The sequence below is a fragment of the Moschus berezovskii genome, chromosome 6, assembly GCF_049115385.1.
Source record: "Moschus berezovskii isolate FMDL1 chromosome 6, NW_MosBer_1.0, whole genome shotgun sequence".
NCBI lineage: Eukaryota > Metazoa > Chordata > Mammalia > Artiodactyla > Moschidae > Moschus > Moschus berezovskii.
In genome coordinates this window covers 74,876,633-74,894,419 of record NC_142465.1, presented here as the reverse complement: position 1 = coordinate 74,894,419, position 17,787 = coordinate 74,876,633, and the positions used below count along the sequence as shown (strand labels likewise).

At 39.6% G+C, this 17,787-nt stretch overlaps 1 protein-coding gene across 5 annotated transcripts in view; it reads right to left on the bottom strand.

The window, feature by feature from the left end:
* RIC8B (RIC8 guanine nucleotide exchange factor B) overlaps positions 1 to 17,787 on the bottom strand; it is a 111,733-nt gene that overhangs the window by 85,029 nt on the left and 8,917 nt on the right. For all 5 annotated transcript variants that reach the window (XR_008681710.2, XR_008681711.2, XR_008681712.2 and 2 more), the window contains exon 2: positions 17,699 to 17,746. Coding sequence is in view for 2 of the 5 variants with exons in the window: in XM_055394258.2 (XP_055250233.1) it covers positions 17,699 to 17,746 (48 nt within the window). In the remaining 3 variants the exon portion in view is untranslated. The remainder of the gene's footprint in view (positions 1 to 17,698; positions 17,747 to 17,787) is intronic.

Sequence of the window (17,787 nt, the reverse complement as noted above, 5' to 3'; positions counted from 1 at the left end):
AAACCCTACATTTTAGGCAAAATAATAATCATAAAAGAAGTCTGCAGTACGCCTAACTCCTATAGGTCAAGTACTGTACTCCTTATGGGGACGGCTGACACTAGTTACCCAATCCAGTCATACTGCAAATCCTGGGCTTCTGTTTTCTGTCAATGGTTTTAATTAGCTCAGTGTCAATGTTTTGTTTATGCTCTGCAACAACTCTCAAATTTTGGAGAGAGCTGGAGCCTACAATCAGAAAACAGAATCAATTCATAAGCTATACAACAGGTCAACTCAATTATTAATGCGTGGCAGTATGGTGCAGCACAAGGGCTGTGGACCACACTGCACAGGCTTAAATCATGTCCTCCCACTTCACAAGTTTAGGCAAGTAATTTACTTCACTAGTTTAAGCAAGTGATTTCTTTGTGTGCCTTAGTTTCCTCATCTGTAAAATAAGTAAGAAAACAGTACCTCATTTATTAGCTTTGTAATAAGGATTAAAGGTGTTAATATTCATATAATGCTTGGAATGATGGGCATGTAGTATTTAATAACAGCTTTATCAATACATAATTTATATATCATAAATCTACCCTGTTAAAGTATACAGCTCATTGATTTCTAGTATAGCCACACTTGTGCAACCATCATCACTGTTTAATTTTAAAACATTTTCATCACCCTCAAAAAAACTCCAATACCCATTAGCAGTAACTCCCCATTCCCCTGTCTCCCTAGTCCCTGGGAAACCAATGATCTACCTTCTGTTATTACAGATCTGCCTATTTTAGAAATTTCATATGAATGGAATTGTACCTTATGTGGCCTTTTATGTCTTCCTTCTTTCACTTAGCATAATATGCTCAAGGTTCATCCATGTTATAAGCACTTACAAGAGTTATTTATTCTTTTTTATGGATAAGTAATTTTCTATCGTATGGCTATAATACATTCCATTTATCCATTCACAAAATGATAGACATTTGGTTTGGTTCCATTTTTTGGCTATTATGAATAATACTGTTGTGAATATTCAAGTACACAGTTTTCTGTGGACACATATCTTCATTTCTTTTTTGTAGATACCTAGGACAGCAATTGTTGGGTCATATAGTAACTCTCAAATAGCTGTGAAAAGAAGAGAAGCGAAAAGCAAAGGAGAAAAGGAAAGATATAAGCATCTGAATGCAGAGTTCCAAAGAACAGCAAGGAGAGATAAGAAAGCCTTCCTCAGCAATCAATGCAAAGAAATAGAGGAAAACAACAGAATAGGAAAAACAAGAGATCTTTTCAAGAAAATTAGAGATATCAAGGGAACGTTTCATGCAAAGATGGGCTCAATAAAGGACAGAAATGGTATGGACCTAAAAGAAGCAAAAGATATTAAGAAGAGGTGGCAAGAATACACAGAAGAACTGTACAAAAAAGATCTTCACGACCAAGATAATCACGATGGCATGATCACTCACCTGGAGCCAGACATCTTGGAATGTGAAGTCAAGTGGGCCTTAGAGAGCATCATTACGAACAAAGCTAGTGGAGGTAATGGAATTCCAATTGAGCTATTTCAAATCCTGAAAGATGATGCTGTGAAAGTGCTACACTCAATAAGCCAGCCAATTTGGAAAACTCAGCAGTGGCCACAGGACTGGAAAAGGTCAGTCTTCATTCCAATCCCAAAGAAAAGCAATGACAAAGAATGTTCCAACTACCGCACAATTGCACTCATCTCCCACGCTAGTAAAGTCATGCTCAAAATTCTCCAAGCCAGGCTTCAGCAATACGTGAACTGTGAACTTCCAGATGTTCAAGCTGGTTTTAGAAAAGGCAGAAGAACCAGAGATCAAATTGCCAACATCCGCTGGATTATGGAGAAAGCAAGAGAGTTCCAGAAAAACATCTATTTCTGCTTCATTGACTATGCCAAAGCCTTTGACTGTGTGGATCACAATAAACTGTGGAATATTCTGAAAGAGATGGGAATACCAGACCAGCTGACCTGCCTCTTGAGAAACCTGTATGCAGGTCAGGAAGCAACAGTCAGAATTGGACATGGAACAACAGACTGGTTCCAAATAGGAAAAGGAGTACATCAAGGTTGTATATTTTCACCCTGCTTATTTAACTTATATGCAGAGTACATCATGAGGAATGCTGGGCTGGAAGAAGCACAAGCTGGAATCAAGATTGCCGGGAGAAATATCAATAACCTCAGATATGCAGATGACACCACCCTTATGGTAGAAAGTGAAGAGGAACTAAAAAGCCTCTTGATGAAAGTGAAAGAGGAGAGTGAAAAGGTTGGCTTGAAGCTCAACATTCAGAAAACGAAGATCATGGCATCTGGTCCCATCACTTCTTGGGAAATAGATGGAAAAACAGTGGAAACAGTGTCAGACTTTATTTTTTGGGGCTCCAGAATCACTGCAGATGCTGACTGCAGCCAGGAAATTAAAAGACGCTTACTCCTTGGAAGGAAAGTTATGACCAACCTAGATAGTATATTAAAAGCAGAGACATTAGTTTGCCAACCAAGGTCCGTCTAGTCAAGGCTATGGTTTTTCCCATGGTCATGTATGGATGTGAGAGTTGGACTGTGAAGAAGGCTGATCGCCGAAGAATTGATGCTTTTGAACTGGGGTGCTGGAGAAGACTCTTGAGAGTCCCTTGGACTGCAAGGAGATCCAACCTGTCCATTCTAAGGGAGAGCAGTCCTGGATTTTCATTGGAAGGACTGATGCTAAAGCTGGAACTCCAGTACTTTGGCCACCTCATGCGATGAGTTGACTCACTGGAAAAGACTCTGATGCTGGGAAGGATTGGGGGTGGGAGGAGACGGGGATGACAGAGAATGAGATGGCTGGATGGCATCACCGACTCGATGGACATGAGTTTGAGTGAACTCCGGGAGTTGGTGATGGACAGGGAGGCCTGGCGTGCTGTGATTCATGGGGTTGCAAAGAGCTGGACACGACTGAGCGACTGAACTGATAGTAACTCTGCTTAATCCTTTGAGGAACTCCTAGATTATTTTCCAAAGTGGCCGCACCATTTTATATGCAGTAATCTTTGTAGAGGAGTTCCTCAAAGGATTAAGCAGAGTTACTATCAGTAGGGCTTCCCTGGTGGCTCAGAGGTTAAAGAGTCTGCCTGCAATGCAGGAGACCTGGGTTCAATCCCTGGGTCAGGAAGATTCCCTGGAGAAGGAAATGGCAACCCACTCCAGTATTCTTGCTTGGAGAATCCCATGGACGGAGGAGCCTGGTGGGCTACAGTCCACGGGGTTGCAAAGAGTCGGACCTGACTGAGCGACTTCACTTTCAATCTATCAGTAATGTATGAGTATTCTGATTTCTCCACAACCCTGTCAACAATTATCTGACTTTTTCAATTTTAGCCATACCAGTGAGTATAAACTGGTATCTCATTGTAGTTTTGATTTTCATTTCCCTGATGGTTAATGATGTTGAGCATTACGTGTTGATTGGCTATGTGTATATCTTCTTTGAAAAAATGTATATTCAGATCCTTTGCCCATTTTAAAATTCAATTGTCTTTTTATTATTGAGTTATTTATATATCCGAGATACAAGTCTCTTATCAGACATATGATTTACAAATACTATCTTCCATTCTGTGGGTTGTCTTTTCATTTTCTTGATAATATAAGCACAGAAGTTAACTTTGATGAAGTCTAATGTATTGATTTTTCTTTGGTTGCTTGTGCTTTTGGTGTCCTATCTAAGAATCCACTGCCAAATGCAGGTCATGGAAACTTACCCTATGTTCCTGCTAGGAGTTTTATGATTTTAGATCTTACATTTGAGTCTGATCTATCTTGAGTTAAATTTTGCACATGGTGTGAAGTAAAGGTTCAATGCATTCTTTTATATGTGGCTAAGTTTCTCAGTGCCATTTGTTAAAATATTATTCTTTCCCCACTGAATGGTCTTGGCTCCCTTGTCAAAAATCTGTTGATCACAGACACACTGGTTATTTCTGGACTCTCAGTACCATTCCATTGATCTACATCTATATCTATATGCAGGTTTTGTTTCCAGTAAATACACACAACAAGATCCACAGTTGGTTGAAACTGCAGATGCAGAACCATGGATATGAAAGACCAACAATAAAGTTACACATGGGTTTTTGACTCCTCAAGGAATTGGCACCCTAAACCTGGAGTTGCTTAAAGGTCAACCATATGTATGTTTATCTATCCTTGTGTCAGTACACACTGTCTTGATTACTGTTGCCTTGTAACAAGTTTTGATGTTGGGAGTTGTAAGTTCTCCAGGTCTGTTCCTTTCAAGATTGTTTTGGCTCTTCTGCATCCCCTGCAATTCCATATGAATCTCAGAACTGGCTTGTCAATTTGTACAAAGAAGCCATCCAGAATTCTAAGAGGTATCTCATTAAATCTACAGATTAAAATGAGAAGTAGTGCCATCTGAGCATAAGTCTTCCAATCAATGAACATGGGATGGTTTCTCATTTCTTTACGTCTTCTTTAATTTCTTTTAAAATCTTATTTATGCGCATTTGGCTGTGGTGGGTCTTCATTACTACACGGGCTTTTCTCTAGTTGTGGGGAGCGGGGCCCATTCTCCAGCTGTGATGCACAGGCCTCTCATTGTGTTGGTTTCACCTGGTGTGGAGCACGGGCTGTAGGGCACTCTGGTCTCAGTAGTTACAATGTGCAGGGCTCAGCAGTTGTGGCTCCTGGGCTCCAGAGCACAGGCTTAGTAGTTGTGGTGCATAGGCTTAGTTGCTCCACAGCATGTGGGATCTTCCCAGATCAGGGATCAAACCTGTGTCTCCTGCATTGATTAGCAGGCAGATTCTTTACCACTGAGCCACCAGCGAAGTCCTGAGATCTTTAGTTTTTTTCAATAGCACTGTGTAGTCTTGTACAAAATGGAATTATTTTCTGAGTCATTTCCTTAGTTGTTGTTCTAGGACTTAAACAGCTTCCGTTCCGTTCCGTTTAGTCGCTCAGTCGTGTCCGACTCTTTGCGACCCCGTGGACTGTAGCCTACCAGGCTTCTCCATCCATGGGATTCTCCAGGCATGAATACTGGAGTGGGTTACCATTTCCTTCTCCAGGGGATCTTCCCGACCCAGGGATCGAACCCGGGTCTCCCGCATTGGAGGCAGACACTTTAACCTCTGAGCCACCAGGGAAGCCCCTTAAATAGCTTATATATGTATATATCTTAACAGAATTAGCTTCAATTTACATTAATTACAGTGAGGTGTAGAAACATTGCTTCTATATGATGCTGTCCCTTTCCCCCCTTTGGTGGCATTATTGTTATACATATCAAAAATGATTACTTGATATATAATTTTGTCTTTTGAAGTCACTGAGGAGAAAGGACAGCTGGTATATACTTACAGTTTTTGTTATTTTGGCCTTCTTATTTATAATTTTTGGTTCTCTAGAACCAAATAGTGACTTTATTACCTAGAGTCACTTCCTTAGTGCAGTGCAGCTTTGCTCTCATCAACCTTTGTGCTATTTCTGACAAATATATCATGTTTCTGTATGTTACTAGCTGAACAACATATTATAGACATATTGTTTTATACAAATGTTTTTAAAATCACTTAAAAGAATAGGAGAAGAAATATGCATTTATATTATCTTTTATAATTATATAATTACCTTTACTAGTTCTCTTTTCTTTCTTTGAGTGGATTCAAATCGCTGTTTGAGGTAACTTGCTTTCTGTTTGAAGGAATTTTATATTTCTTGTAAGGTGGGTCTAGAACAAATTCATTTTTTTGTTTATCTAAAAATGTTTTTATCTCCCTTGCAGTGTTAAAAGATAGCTCTGTGGGATATAAGATTCTTGGTTGAGGTTTTTTCTTTGAGCTCTTTGAATATATTATTCCACTGCCACAGGTCTACATTTCTGATGAGTCAGCTGTGTATCTCATTGAGACTGCTCTGTTAGTGATGATCCGTTTTTCTTTTGCTACTTTCAGAATCTTCTCATTGTGTTTGAGTGTTAGCATTTTTATTGTGATGTGTCTATTGATCTTTTTGAGGTTATTCTCAGTCAGTTCAGTTCAGCTCAGTCGCTCAGTCGTGTCCGACTCTCTGCGACCCCATGAATCACAGCACGCCAGGCCTCCCTGTCCAACTCCCGAAGTTCACTCAAACTCATGTCCATCAAGTCGGTGATGCCATCCAGCCATCTCATTCTCTGTCGTCCCTGTCTCCTCCTGCCCCCAACCTTTCCCAGCATCAGAGTCTTTTCCAGTGAGTCAACTCGTTGCATGAGGTGGCCAAAGTATTGCAGTTTCAGCTTTAGCATCAGTCCTTCCAATGAACACCCAGGATTGATCTCCTCTAGAATGGACTGGTTGGATCTCCTTGCAGTCCAAGGGACTCTCAAGAGTCTTCTCCAGCACCACAGTTCAAAAGCATCAATTCTTCGGTGATCAGCCTTCTTCACAGTCCAACTCTCACATCTATACATGACCACGGGAAAAACCATAGCCTTGACTAGATGGACCTTGGTTGGCAAACTAATGTCTCTGCTTTTTAATATACTATCTAGGCTGGTCATAACTTTCCTTCCAAGGAGTAAGCGTCTTTTAATTTCATGGCTGCAATCAGCATCCGCAGTGATTCTGGAGCCCAAAAAAATAAAGTCTGACACTGTTTCCACTGTTTTTCCATCTATTTCCCAAGAAGTGATGGGACCAGATGCCATGATCTTTGTTTTCTGAATGTTGAGCTTCAAGCCAACCTTTTCACTCTCCTCTTTCACTTTCACCAAGAGGCTTTTGAGTTCCTCTTCACTTTCTACCATAAGGGTGGTGTCATCTGCATATCTGAGGTTATTGATATTTCTCCCAGCAATCTTGATTCCAGCTTGTGCTTCTTCCAGCCCAGCATTCCTTATGCTGTGAAAGTGCTGCACTCAATATGCCAGCAAATTTGGAAAACTCAGCAGTGGCCACAGGACTGGAAAAGGTCAGTCTTCATTCCAATCCCAAAGAAAGGCAATGCCAAAGAATGCTCAAACTACCGCACAATTGCACTCATCTCACACGCTAGTAAAGTCATGCTCAAAATCCTCCAAGCCAGGCTTCAGCAATATGTGAACCGTTAACTCCCAGATGTTCAAGCAGGTCTTAGAAAAGGCAGAGGCACCAGAGATCAAATTGCCAACATCCGCTGGATCATGGAGAAAGCAAGAGAGTTCCAGAAAACCATCTATTTCTGCTTCATTGACTATGCCAAAGCCTTTGACTGTGTGGATCACAATAAACTGTGGAAAATTCTGAAAGAGATGGAATACCAGACCACCTGACCTGCCTCTTCAGAAACCTGTATGCAGGTCAGGAAGCAACAGTCAGAACTGTACATGGAACAACAGACTGGTTCCAAATAGGAAAAGGGAGTGTGTCAAGGCTGTATATTGTCACCTTGCTTATTTAACTTATATGCAGAGGTTATTCTACTCAGACATTATTGAGCTTCCTGGATATGTAAGTTGTTTTCCAATAAATTTAGGAAGTTTTTAGACATTTCTTCAAATATTTCTTCTTCCCTTTTCTCTCTCCTCTCCTTCTGGTACTCCAATTATATGTATGTTGATACATTAACATCATCTCATATTTCTCTGAGGCATTCATTTTCATTATTCTTTTTTCTCTGTTCTTTACCTTGTATACACTATTGATTTATCTTTATATTTGCTCATTCTTTCTTCTTACAGTTTGAACCCAACACTGGGCCTCTTTAGTGATCTTTTTCCCATTATTGTACTTTTCACTTCCAAAATTCCCAATTGGTTTTTTTTTTCCTTTTTAATCATTTCTATCTTTGTACTGATATTCTTCATTTGTTGTGATGTCATCAAATTTTGTACTACTTCTTTAATTATGGTTTCCTTTACTTTTCTCAATTTTTTTTTTCTTTTTGGCCACACCACACAGCATGCAGAACTTCCCCCAACCAGGGATTAAACCCAAGCCCCATCAAGTGAAAGCACAGAGTCTTAACCACTGGACCACCAAGGAAGTCCTCTCTGAATATATTTATAATGAATATGTTGAAGTCTGTCCGTTAAATCCACCCTGGTTTGTTCTCACAGGCAGTTTCCACTGCCTGTTTTTCCCCCAGTGTGTAGGTCATTCTTTCCTGTTTCTTCACATAGCTTTTTTTTTTTTTTTAAGCCAGACATTTTAGATAATACATCAACACTGGGTATTGCCTATGCCATCCAAGATTTGCTATTGTTATTTTTCTTATTTGCTCAGTGATTGAATGAATTATTTCAGTTGAATATATTTTCTTCCTCCTCCCTGCAGATGTAGCTCCTCATGGGACTCACCCTTTTGTATGCTACAGTCATCCTGGGATGACAGTGGCTTTGGCAGGCCTCTCTTTGACTTTCTCTTCCCTGACCACACCCAGCTGTTAAGCTCCACTAACTGCAGAATGATTGATCTATTGTCTCAACAATGTCCTGGGGCATAAATTGCTCTACAGACCGAACCAATTTATTACAGCTCCTTTGAAGAGATAGTTCCTGAGGTAAGTATTTAAGATTTGTTCTAATTACAGGAAGGTTCCTCCCAGCTGTCTTTCCTCCTTCCTTTATAGCAAATTAGCTAGACTTCTAGTTAGCCCTATAACTCCAATCAATATGTCAGTCTCCTCCCAACTCTTTCTCCTTTCACCACAACTCATACCTTCAGGCAGGAACTTCACACCTTTGCAAAAAGTTGGTCCCTCTAGGGAGAGATTCAGAGCTTACTGTTATAAGGTCTGCTTGTTTCTCTTGGCAAAATTCCTGAACCTTGGTTCTGATGCTGAGGGCAGAGACAACAGCATGCTTCTTTCTAGGTGACACCTCCTTGAGAGTTCAGCTGGAGGAGGCGGGGGAGTAGCAGGGCCAAAACTCCTCAATTTGCCTTCCAAGGTGGAATCTGTTTGTCCCCACCAGCCAGGGCAAGGGCAATCGGTGCCCCAATATTCTCAATGTTGCCTTACTCAAGGTAGAGCCCATGACCCACGAATGGAGACTGGGTCAAAGAAGAGAGACCCTATCTCTCAGTTATAACTCACCCAGAATTTTGTCTCAGTGACATGTGGCTGGGGCAGGATAAGAAATGCTGACCTTACCCCTGTCCCTACTGGTTAGTTAGCCTTCCAGCTGAGGACTGAGGAAAGTAGGAGCTCTGATCTTGGTTCCATCAGTTTGCTGTTGTTCAGTCACTAAATCATGTTCAACTCTTTGCAACCCCATGGACTGCAGCACTCCAGGCTTCCCTGTCCTTCACCATCTCCCAGAGCTTGCTCAAACTCATGTCCATCGAGTCAGTGATGACATCCAATCATCTCATCTCATTCTCTGTCATCCCCTTCTCCTCTTGCCCTCAATCTTTCCCAGTATCAGAATCTTTTCCAATGAGTCAGCACTTTGCATCAGGTGGCCAAAGTATTGGAGCTTCAGCATTATCCTTCCAATGAATATTCAGGGTTGATTTCCTTTAGGATTGACTGGTTTGATCTCCCTGCTGTCCAAGGGACTCTCAAGAGTCTTCTCCAGCACAACTGGAAAGCATCAGTTCCTTGATGTTCAGCCTTCTTTATGATTCAACTCTCACATCCATACATGACTACTGGAAAAACGATAGCTTTGACTATACAGACCTTTGTTGGCAAAGTGATGTCTCTCTGTTTTTTAATAAGCTGCCTAGCTTGTTCATAGCTTTTCTTCCAAGGAACAAATGTCTTTTAATTTTGTGGCTGCAGTCACCATCCACAGTGAGTTTGGAAGCCAAGAAAATAAAATCCGCCACTGTCTCCACTTTTTCCCCATCTATTTGCCATGAAGTAATGGACCAGATGCCATGATCTTACTTTTTTGAATGCTGTTTTAAGCCAGCTTTTTCACTCTCCTCTTTCATCCTCATCAAGAGGCTCTTTAGTTCTTCTTTGCTTTCTGCCATTAGAGTAATATTATCTGCTTATCTGAGGTTGTTGATATTTCTCCCAGCAATCTTGACTTTAGCTTGTGATTCATCTGGCTCTGCATTTTGCATGATGTACTCTGCATAGAAGTTAAATAAGCCGAGTGACAATATACAGCCTTGACATACTCCTTTCCCAATTTTGAACCAGTCTGTATTTCTATGTCCGGTTCTAACTGTTGCTTCTTGACCTGAAAATAGGTTTCTGAGGAAGCAGGTATGGTGGTCTGGTATTTCCATCTCTTTAAGAATTTTCCAGTTTGTTGTGATCCAGAGTCAAAGGCTTTAGCAAAGTCAATGAAGCAGAATTATTTTATAACATTTAGAAAATATTATAAAAACATTTTATAGATGTTTTTCTGGAATTCCCTTGCTTTTTCTATGATCCAAGGGATGTTGGCAATTTGATCTCAGTTTGGAGGAGGGTTTCCATCTCACTCCACTGAACATGGGAAGAAAGGGAGCAGGTCTCAGTTCAAATACCACAGACTTTCACTTTTCTGACTTTCAGTATATTTTCCTGAATAAGTGTTCCTTCACTGACTGCATGCTTTTAGGACTATTTCCAGATAATTTAAATGGCTGTTGTTGTTTTTAAATAACCAGTTTCATTAAGGAGCAGATTCATAAAGCTCTCACTCTGTCATGGCCGGAAGCAGAACTTCTTGCTGAGTTTTTTATATGAGAAAAAGGATCTGAAACTCTAAAGTACAAATCAGAGATACTACTCTTAACATTCCCAGGCAGAAAGTGATCCATACAGAGATCACATACGGACTGTCACATCTAAGGCTTACTAAATCAGAAACCTGTTTTGTTCTTTCTTCCTACATTTAGTCCTTCAATACCCTGGCAACACATCTAAAATAAAAAATGGAGTCTGAAATGAAATCTAACTTATTTTACTTCTGAACTACTGGGAGGCATTCATCCTGGCCTATGATATAATTCGCCCTTCTGGTCAAGTTTTATGCCAGATCCAGCTGGATAGAAACTTTAAAAATAAAAGTTTTAGAATGCATTTGGTAATATGTGTGTTTGTGTGTTTTAAAGAAATCAAGATGTTAAAAATGATTATCTTTAAAGTTATTGGTTTCTAAATGAGAACCAAACTTGCATCATATATCAAAGTATTCCCCGAAGTGAAGACATCAACTAAAATTTGAGTCAAATTTGCAAGACACACAAAGCTCATTTTGTTTTAGTGAAAATTGGAGTTTAACAATTTCAAATGACTATTCTAAATGTAAAAGGCTTTTAGAACAAGCATTCATGCCTCAAGCCATCCCTAAGCACGGATTCACAGTATACAACTGATGGTTCTATCTTGGCACATTTTCCTTGGGGGACTCTAATATGGAAAATTACCCATTCATTTTCTATAGTCCACAATGACAACCCTCAGTATGCATCTGTAGCTGAGAAATGCCAAACCAAACACCATAGGAAAATAGCCAACTTAGGAACCAAGGCCTAACACAGGACCTGGCACACAGGAATTACTGAAAAAATATTTGTGGACTACAGAGATCTCTACTAATATGCCAAGTACATCCAACTTTGTGGAAAAAAGAAGAAATATTTCAAATGGTAGAATGGACTTTTGTGTTCAAATAAATTTATTTCACTCCATAAACTAATTCCACAAGGAATACTATCTCCAAATCTAATAACATTTTTATGTTCCCCAAAAAAGAGTATGTAAGATAATCACAAAGGGCCAATTTTACAGAGAGTAAATGATTAAAAAAATATTGGTCTTTGCTTAACATCCCGAATCACATAACTCTGAAAGAATATATTATTACAAATATTATAATCATATTCTTATATCTGATCTACTGCAATGAAAAAGTTTAAAATACAGAAAAGAGAAATGAAAATATCATCCATAGTAATAATACAAAGCCACTATTTAGTGAATTTCATTGTAGACATTTTTCTTTGTGTACTTTTTATTGTTTTACATGGTTGTGATCACACTGTGAATATTTTTGTATTCTGCATTTTCAGTAAACAACAGTATGAAAAGTGCTTGAGAACCTGCTGCCTACTTAAGAAAATATCAAACTCAAAACCAAACCATATGTACAAATCATAAGAATTCTGGTTTCCACTTAATCTCCAATCCCCTTTATTCACTTAATGGGCATGTATTGTAGGTGCCTATTTTGTGCCACATGCAGTGCCAAGGACTGAAAGTACAAAGAAAACTAAGCGAGAATTTTTGTCCTCAAAGAGTTCTCAACTTAGTAACTACCCTATACCTTCACAGATATATGAACATACCTATGTCAGTTTGAAGTTAATGAAATAAATGCTTGAAATTTAACTATTTTTAACTTGATTCTAGAAAAGGTCAGTCTTCATTCCAATCCCAAAGAAAGGCAATACCAAAGAATGCTCAAATTACCGCACAATTGCACTCATCTCACACGCTAGTAAAGTCATGCTCAAAATTCTCCAAGCCAGGCTTCAGCAATATGTGAACCGTGAACTTCCAGATGTTCAAGCAGGTTTTAGAAAAGGCAGAGGCACCAGAGATCAAATTGCCAACATCTGCTGGATCATGGAGAAAGCAAGAGAGTTCCAGAAAACCATCTATTTCTGCTTCATTGACTATGCCAAAGCCTTTGACTGTGTGGATCACAATAAACTGTGGAACATTCTGAAAGAGATGGGAATGCCAGACCACCTGACCTGCCTCTTCAGAAACCTGTATGCAGTTCAGGAAGCAACAGTCAGAACTGTACATGGAACAACAGACTGGTTCCAAATAGGAAAAGGAGTACATCAAGGTTGTACTTTGTCACCTTGCTTATTTAACTTATATGCAGAGTACATCATGAGGAACTCTGGGCTGGAAGAAGCACAAGCTGGAATCAAGATTGCCAGGAGAAATATCAATAACCTCAGATATGCAGATGACACCACCCTTATTGCAGAAAGTGAAGAGGAACAAAAAGCCTCTTGATGAAAGTGAAAGAGGAGAGTGAAAAAGTTGGTTTGAAGCTCAACATTCAGAAAACTAATATCATGGCATCTGGTCCCATCACTTCATGGGAAATAGATGGGGAAACAGAGGAAACAGTGTCAGACTTTATTTTTTGGGGGCTCCAAAATCACTGCAGATGCTGATTGCAGCCATGAAATTAAAAGACGCTTACTCCTTGGAAGGAAAGTTATGACCAACCTAGATAGTATATTAAAAGCAGAGACATTAGTTTGCCAACAAAGGTCCGTCTAGTCAAGGCTATGGTTTTTCCCGTGGTCATGTATGGATGTGAGAGTTGGACTGTGAAGAAGGCTGATCGCCGAAGAATTGATGCTTTTGAACTGTGGTGTTGGAGAAGACTCTTGAGAGTCCCTTATACTGCAAGGAGATCCAACCAGTCCATTCTAAAGGAGAGCAGTCCTGGGTGTTCATTGGAAGGACTGATGCTAAAGCTGAAACTCCACCTCATACGACGAGTTGACTCACTGGAAAAGACTCTGATGCTGGGAAGTATTGGGGGCGGGAGGAGACGGGGACGACAGAGAATGAGATGGCTGGATGGCATCACCAACTTGATGGACATGAGTTTGAGTGAACTCCGGGAGTTGGTGATGGACAGGGAGGCCTGGCGTGCTGTGATTCATGGGGTTGCACAGAGTCGGACATGACTGAGTGACTGAACTGAACTTGATTCTTTTGAGGAAAATAACTAAATACCTAAAAGTTTATCTCAGACAACAACTGAAGTTTTCTTCATTTGATATGGTTGTATTCTTATAGGTGAAAGAGCTGCAATTCTTTTAATCATTTTACAATAGGTATTTTTCAATATTTATTGCAATTAGTTCTCTTTATTGGCCTTGAGATCAGCTGTGCTTCAGAAACCAATATAAGAGTTTTCATTTCCTTAAGGTGTAAAATTTTAGATTATTCATCATACCTTCCTCCATCCTACATATTTGCATGATACATTTGTTTATGTGTTGGTATATAGTCATAGCCATCTATTTAGGTAGAGAAGATGTAAAGTAAATGCTTCAGTAAGCACAGGTGCTTACACCCAAATATATCATGAGCCACATGCACCTGGAACTATTTGCATTCTATGCACAAACATCAGAAATGTGTCTGTCTTTACTTCTCTGGAAAAATTTAAGCACTCCTAGTTGGTAATTTCCTTTGATATTTTCTGATTTAAGTCTAAAGTCTAGTTGACTAAATGGTGTCTCAAGGTTTAAGAGATAAAACAACGTACTGAGTCATAATTTCAAACCTTCTGAAATACACCTCAAGTGGTAATGAGTGGGAGCCATGGAGCACTAAGCAGTGAAGGAGCTGCACATAAGAGCAAGAAAATCTGTTCTCTGCTTGAGGCTCCACCACTTACTAGTGATGTGAGTGTTAACAAGTTGTCATTAACATGAGCCTCAGTTTTCTTATCCATAAAACTGGTATGGTGATATTCTCTCTATACTTATAACACTAGTACTTTACTACTGAAAAGCAAATCTTTATAGAAATGCAAAATGCTACACAAATGTTAGGAATTAGGTCTAAGGATCATTACTTTATAACCAATTCCTAAAAGTTCACATAATCAAGTTTTATTTTTTGAAAGGCTCTGTTCCCTTACATCTACTTATTGGTTGTCATAACGTTTCACATAAGAGAGGTGTGTTTTTCAGAGCAACAGCAGCTATAGTTTATGGAAAGGGGTGATGCTGTTACCAACAAACTGGTAGAAGGCTCCAGAGACATGTCTAGGAAAGAGAAAAAGAGAACTAGAGCAGGAAAGCAAATTGGATGGTAATTTGAGTTCCTCCTATTTTAAGATTGGGTTTAATGGGGAGACATGCCTATTTTTCCATGTCTCTCTACACCAAGAACTTAAAAAGCTGTTAGGATTCAGATCCTTTGCTGTTGCTAAGTCACTTCAGTCGTGTCCGACTCTGTGTGACCCCATATACGGAAGCCCACCAGGCTCCCCCGTCCCTGGGATTCTCCAGGCAAGAACACTGGAGTGGGTTGCCATTTCCTTCTCCAAGAGAAGTCCAATAATTTTGATTTCAAAGTCTTTATGGGCCTTAGGCATGAAAGAGTCACTAATGGTTTTAACCTTTGGAGACTGAAATAGTTTCGTTTCCCAATGTTTTTACGTTAATGAAAATTACCTAGCTAGGTCCCTAATGACATTTGTTTATATTAGACCTCCCAGGAAGCAGCGATCTATACACTAAATCAAAATTAACACCAGTACAGTAGTTATGGTTACCAAAAATCTAAAAGGCAGTAAAAGACAATATTTTGAAAATGTTAAGTTTTGCTACTACCCTACAGGAAATAAACATGCTTTACTAGCAACTGTGTGGGAATTTTTCTTTCCTTAACTGAAAGGCATATGGAGGCAGGGAAATCTCTGTCTTTATGCACTTACTTTGACTAGTGAAAGCACTGTCAAAGATTCTAGTGTCATATCCACAGGGTACCACAAATCTATGGATATAGTATGGATTCTCCCAACTAAACTAAACAGCAGCTGCCTTCCTAGCCTGAATACCCAAAAAATGTATATATTCTTTTTTTAACACCTGGTTATTTTTTCTTCTCACTTGACCATCTCTCCCATTAGCACATAATAGTCTCTCTCCTCCCTCTCCGTTTTACCACAGTGCAGTATCCCATTATGTGAATCTCTATAAGTTTCTACAAATATTCCCTGATTCCTGGAGGATTTGTTTCCAATCATCTGCTATTATGTACAATGCTTCAATGAGAAACTCTGCTTATTTTATTTCAATCTATCCACAGAATAGATCTAAAAGAGACATTGTTTGGTCAAAGGGCAAAATGCATCTGTAATTTTAGTAGCTATAACTAGCTTTTATTACACAGGGACTTGTGTTAATTTCTACTCCCACCAAGTGAGTAAGGTACTTATTTCCTGAAGACCGTTTATCAAAATGCACATGCCTGGATTCCATCCCTCAAATTCTGACTCAGTAAACAGCGATGGGGCCTGAGCAGGCCTGTTGAAAAAGCTCCCCAAATAGCATATTCCTGGCTGAGAACCCTGTTCTAAAAGGTATTCTAGTCTTGTTTACATTGTTTAAATGCAAAAGAAAATCAGAGTAAATCTTTTAACTTCCAAAGTTTATACTCCTTGTCACTCATTCAATAAAACTTTTCGAGTACCTATTCTGTGCTGGGCATTCTAGATGCCAAGGATATAAAGATAAATATTATTATAGCATCTGTCTTCAGGGAGTTCACAGAGTCTAACAATGAGAAACACACACACGTATAAAATTAAGAAACAAATAATAAGCATAGGATTAAAGATTTACATAAAGTTTCATAGGAATACTGAAAAGGGGCATTTCACCCTAATTGGAACTCCAGAGGAGGTTTCCTGAAGGAGAAGCTCCTAGAGCTGAGTAAGAATTAAACAGGTGAAAGGGGGAAGAAATATACAAGAGGGTATTCCAGGCAGAAAACAACACATGCAAATATAGGAAGTAGGAAACAGCAGTGATGTGTATGTAACTGGAAACATTTCATGTTGCGAGAGCATAAATTACAAGGGACAGAAGTAAGCAACAGGCTGCAAAAGTAGGCAAACTTCAGATCACTGAGCATCGAGGTCATGATAAGAAGCTTGGACTTTATCCTATAGACAAAGAAAGTCACTCAAGGGTTTCAAGGTTGGGAGTGACACAATCAGATTGTTGTTACAGAATTGTGGACAATGGACTGGAAGGGCACATAACTGGAAAAAGAATGAACAGTTAGGAAACTGGTACTGTAGTCCAGATGAAGGTATGAACAAGGGCTAGGATTAAGGAGGCAATGTATGGAGAAATCTTAAGAGGCAAAATAAGCAGGATGTCGACATTAAATATGAGGGTAGACGTGAAGAGAGGGATGATTTCAAGGTATGATCAAACCATTACCAGCAAAGCACTGGACTTAAGCTACTTTTCCAGCAGCAATCATGGGTTTACATGGATTCAGTCATGCTCTCTCATCTGGTCTTACTGTTTGTAAGCCCAAGGATAGAAGTACAGGGCCCAGGAAACACTAAGGCAGAACTGGTGAGCTTCTCCTTGAACATCATGTTCTAATCAACTAAGTAAAGCAACCATAAGCTACCCCAACAGGCCAGTGTGACATTTCATGGTCTGATCGCTGATGTACCCTCTCTTATAATAACTCCTCTAGTGATGAGCCTCTTGATCCCATTTTCCTCTTTACCCGTGAAGTCAGTGACCAAGACGACTGCTGGCTACAAAAAAAGCTGCCAGCACAGAGAACAGTATGTGGTTGAGGCACAGTAGCATCAATAGCTGTTTCCCCAAAACTTAACCCAAAGCCAAGCTTGGCTTTACAATAGCAATTAGCAATTTTTGGCCGCCTGCAATCCTGCCATCAAACAAAGCCAATCTCTGCAGAGGAGAAGATATGGCGGAGGACCCCCTCTGAACCCTTCCCACTCCCCTGATTTATGCAAGTGTAATGGTCCTATGGGGATGGAGCAGGAGGGTGTTGTGTGTAATTCATACTAAACCTGGCACTTGTCTTTCTTCTCAGAGTTCCTAAAACCAAACTCAAGGGAAACTGAAAACTAAACCATCAGATGAAATCAAGTCCACTGTTACAAAGCCATGAATGAAAATACATATAGACACACACACCACACAAAGTAAGACCAAGGCTTACCTTTCTTTTATCTTCATCTGTTGATTCAAATTTGAAAGTAGCCCTATGCTGAAGAGGGAAAAAAGGGAAACAATGTCATTTTAAATATA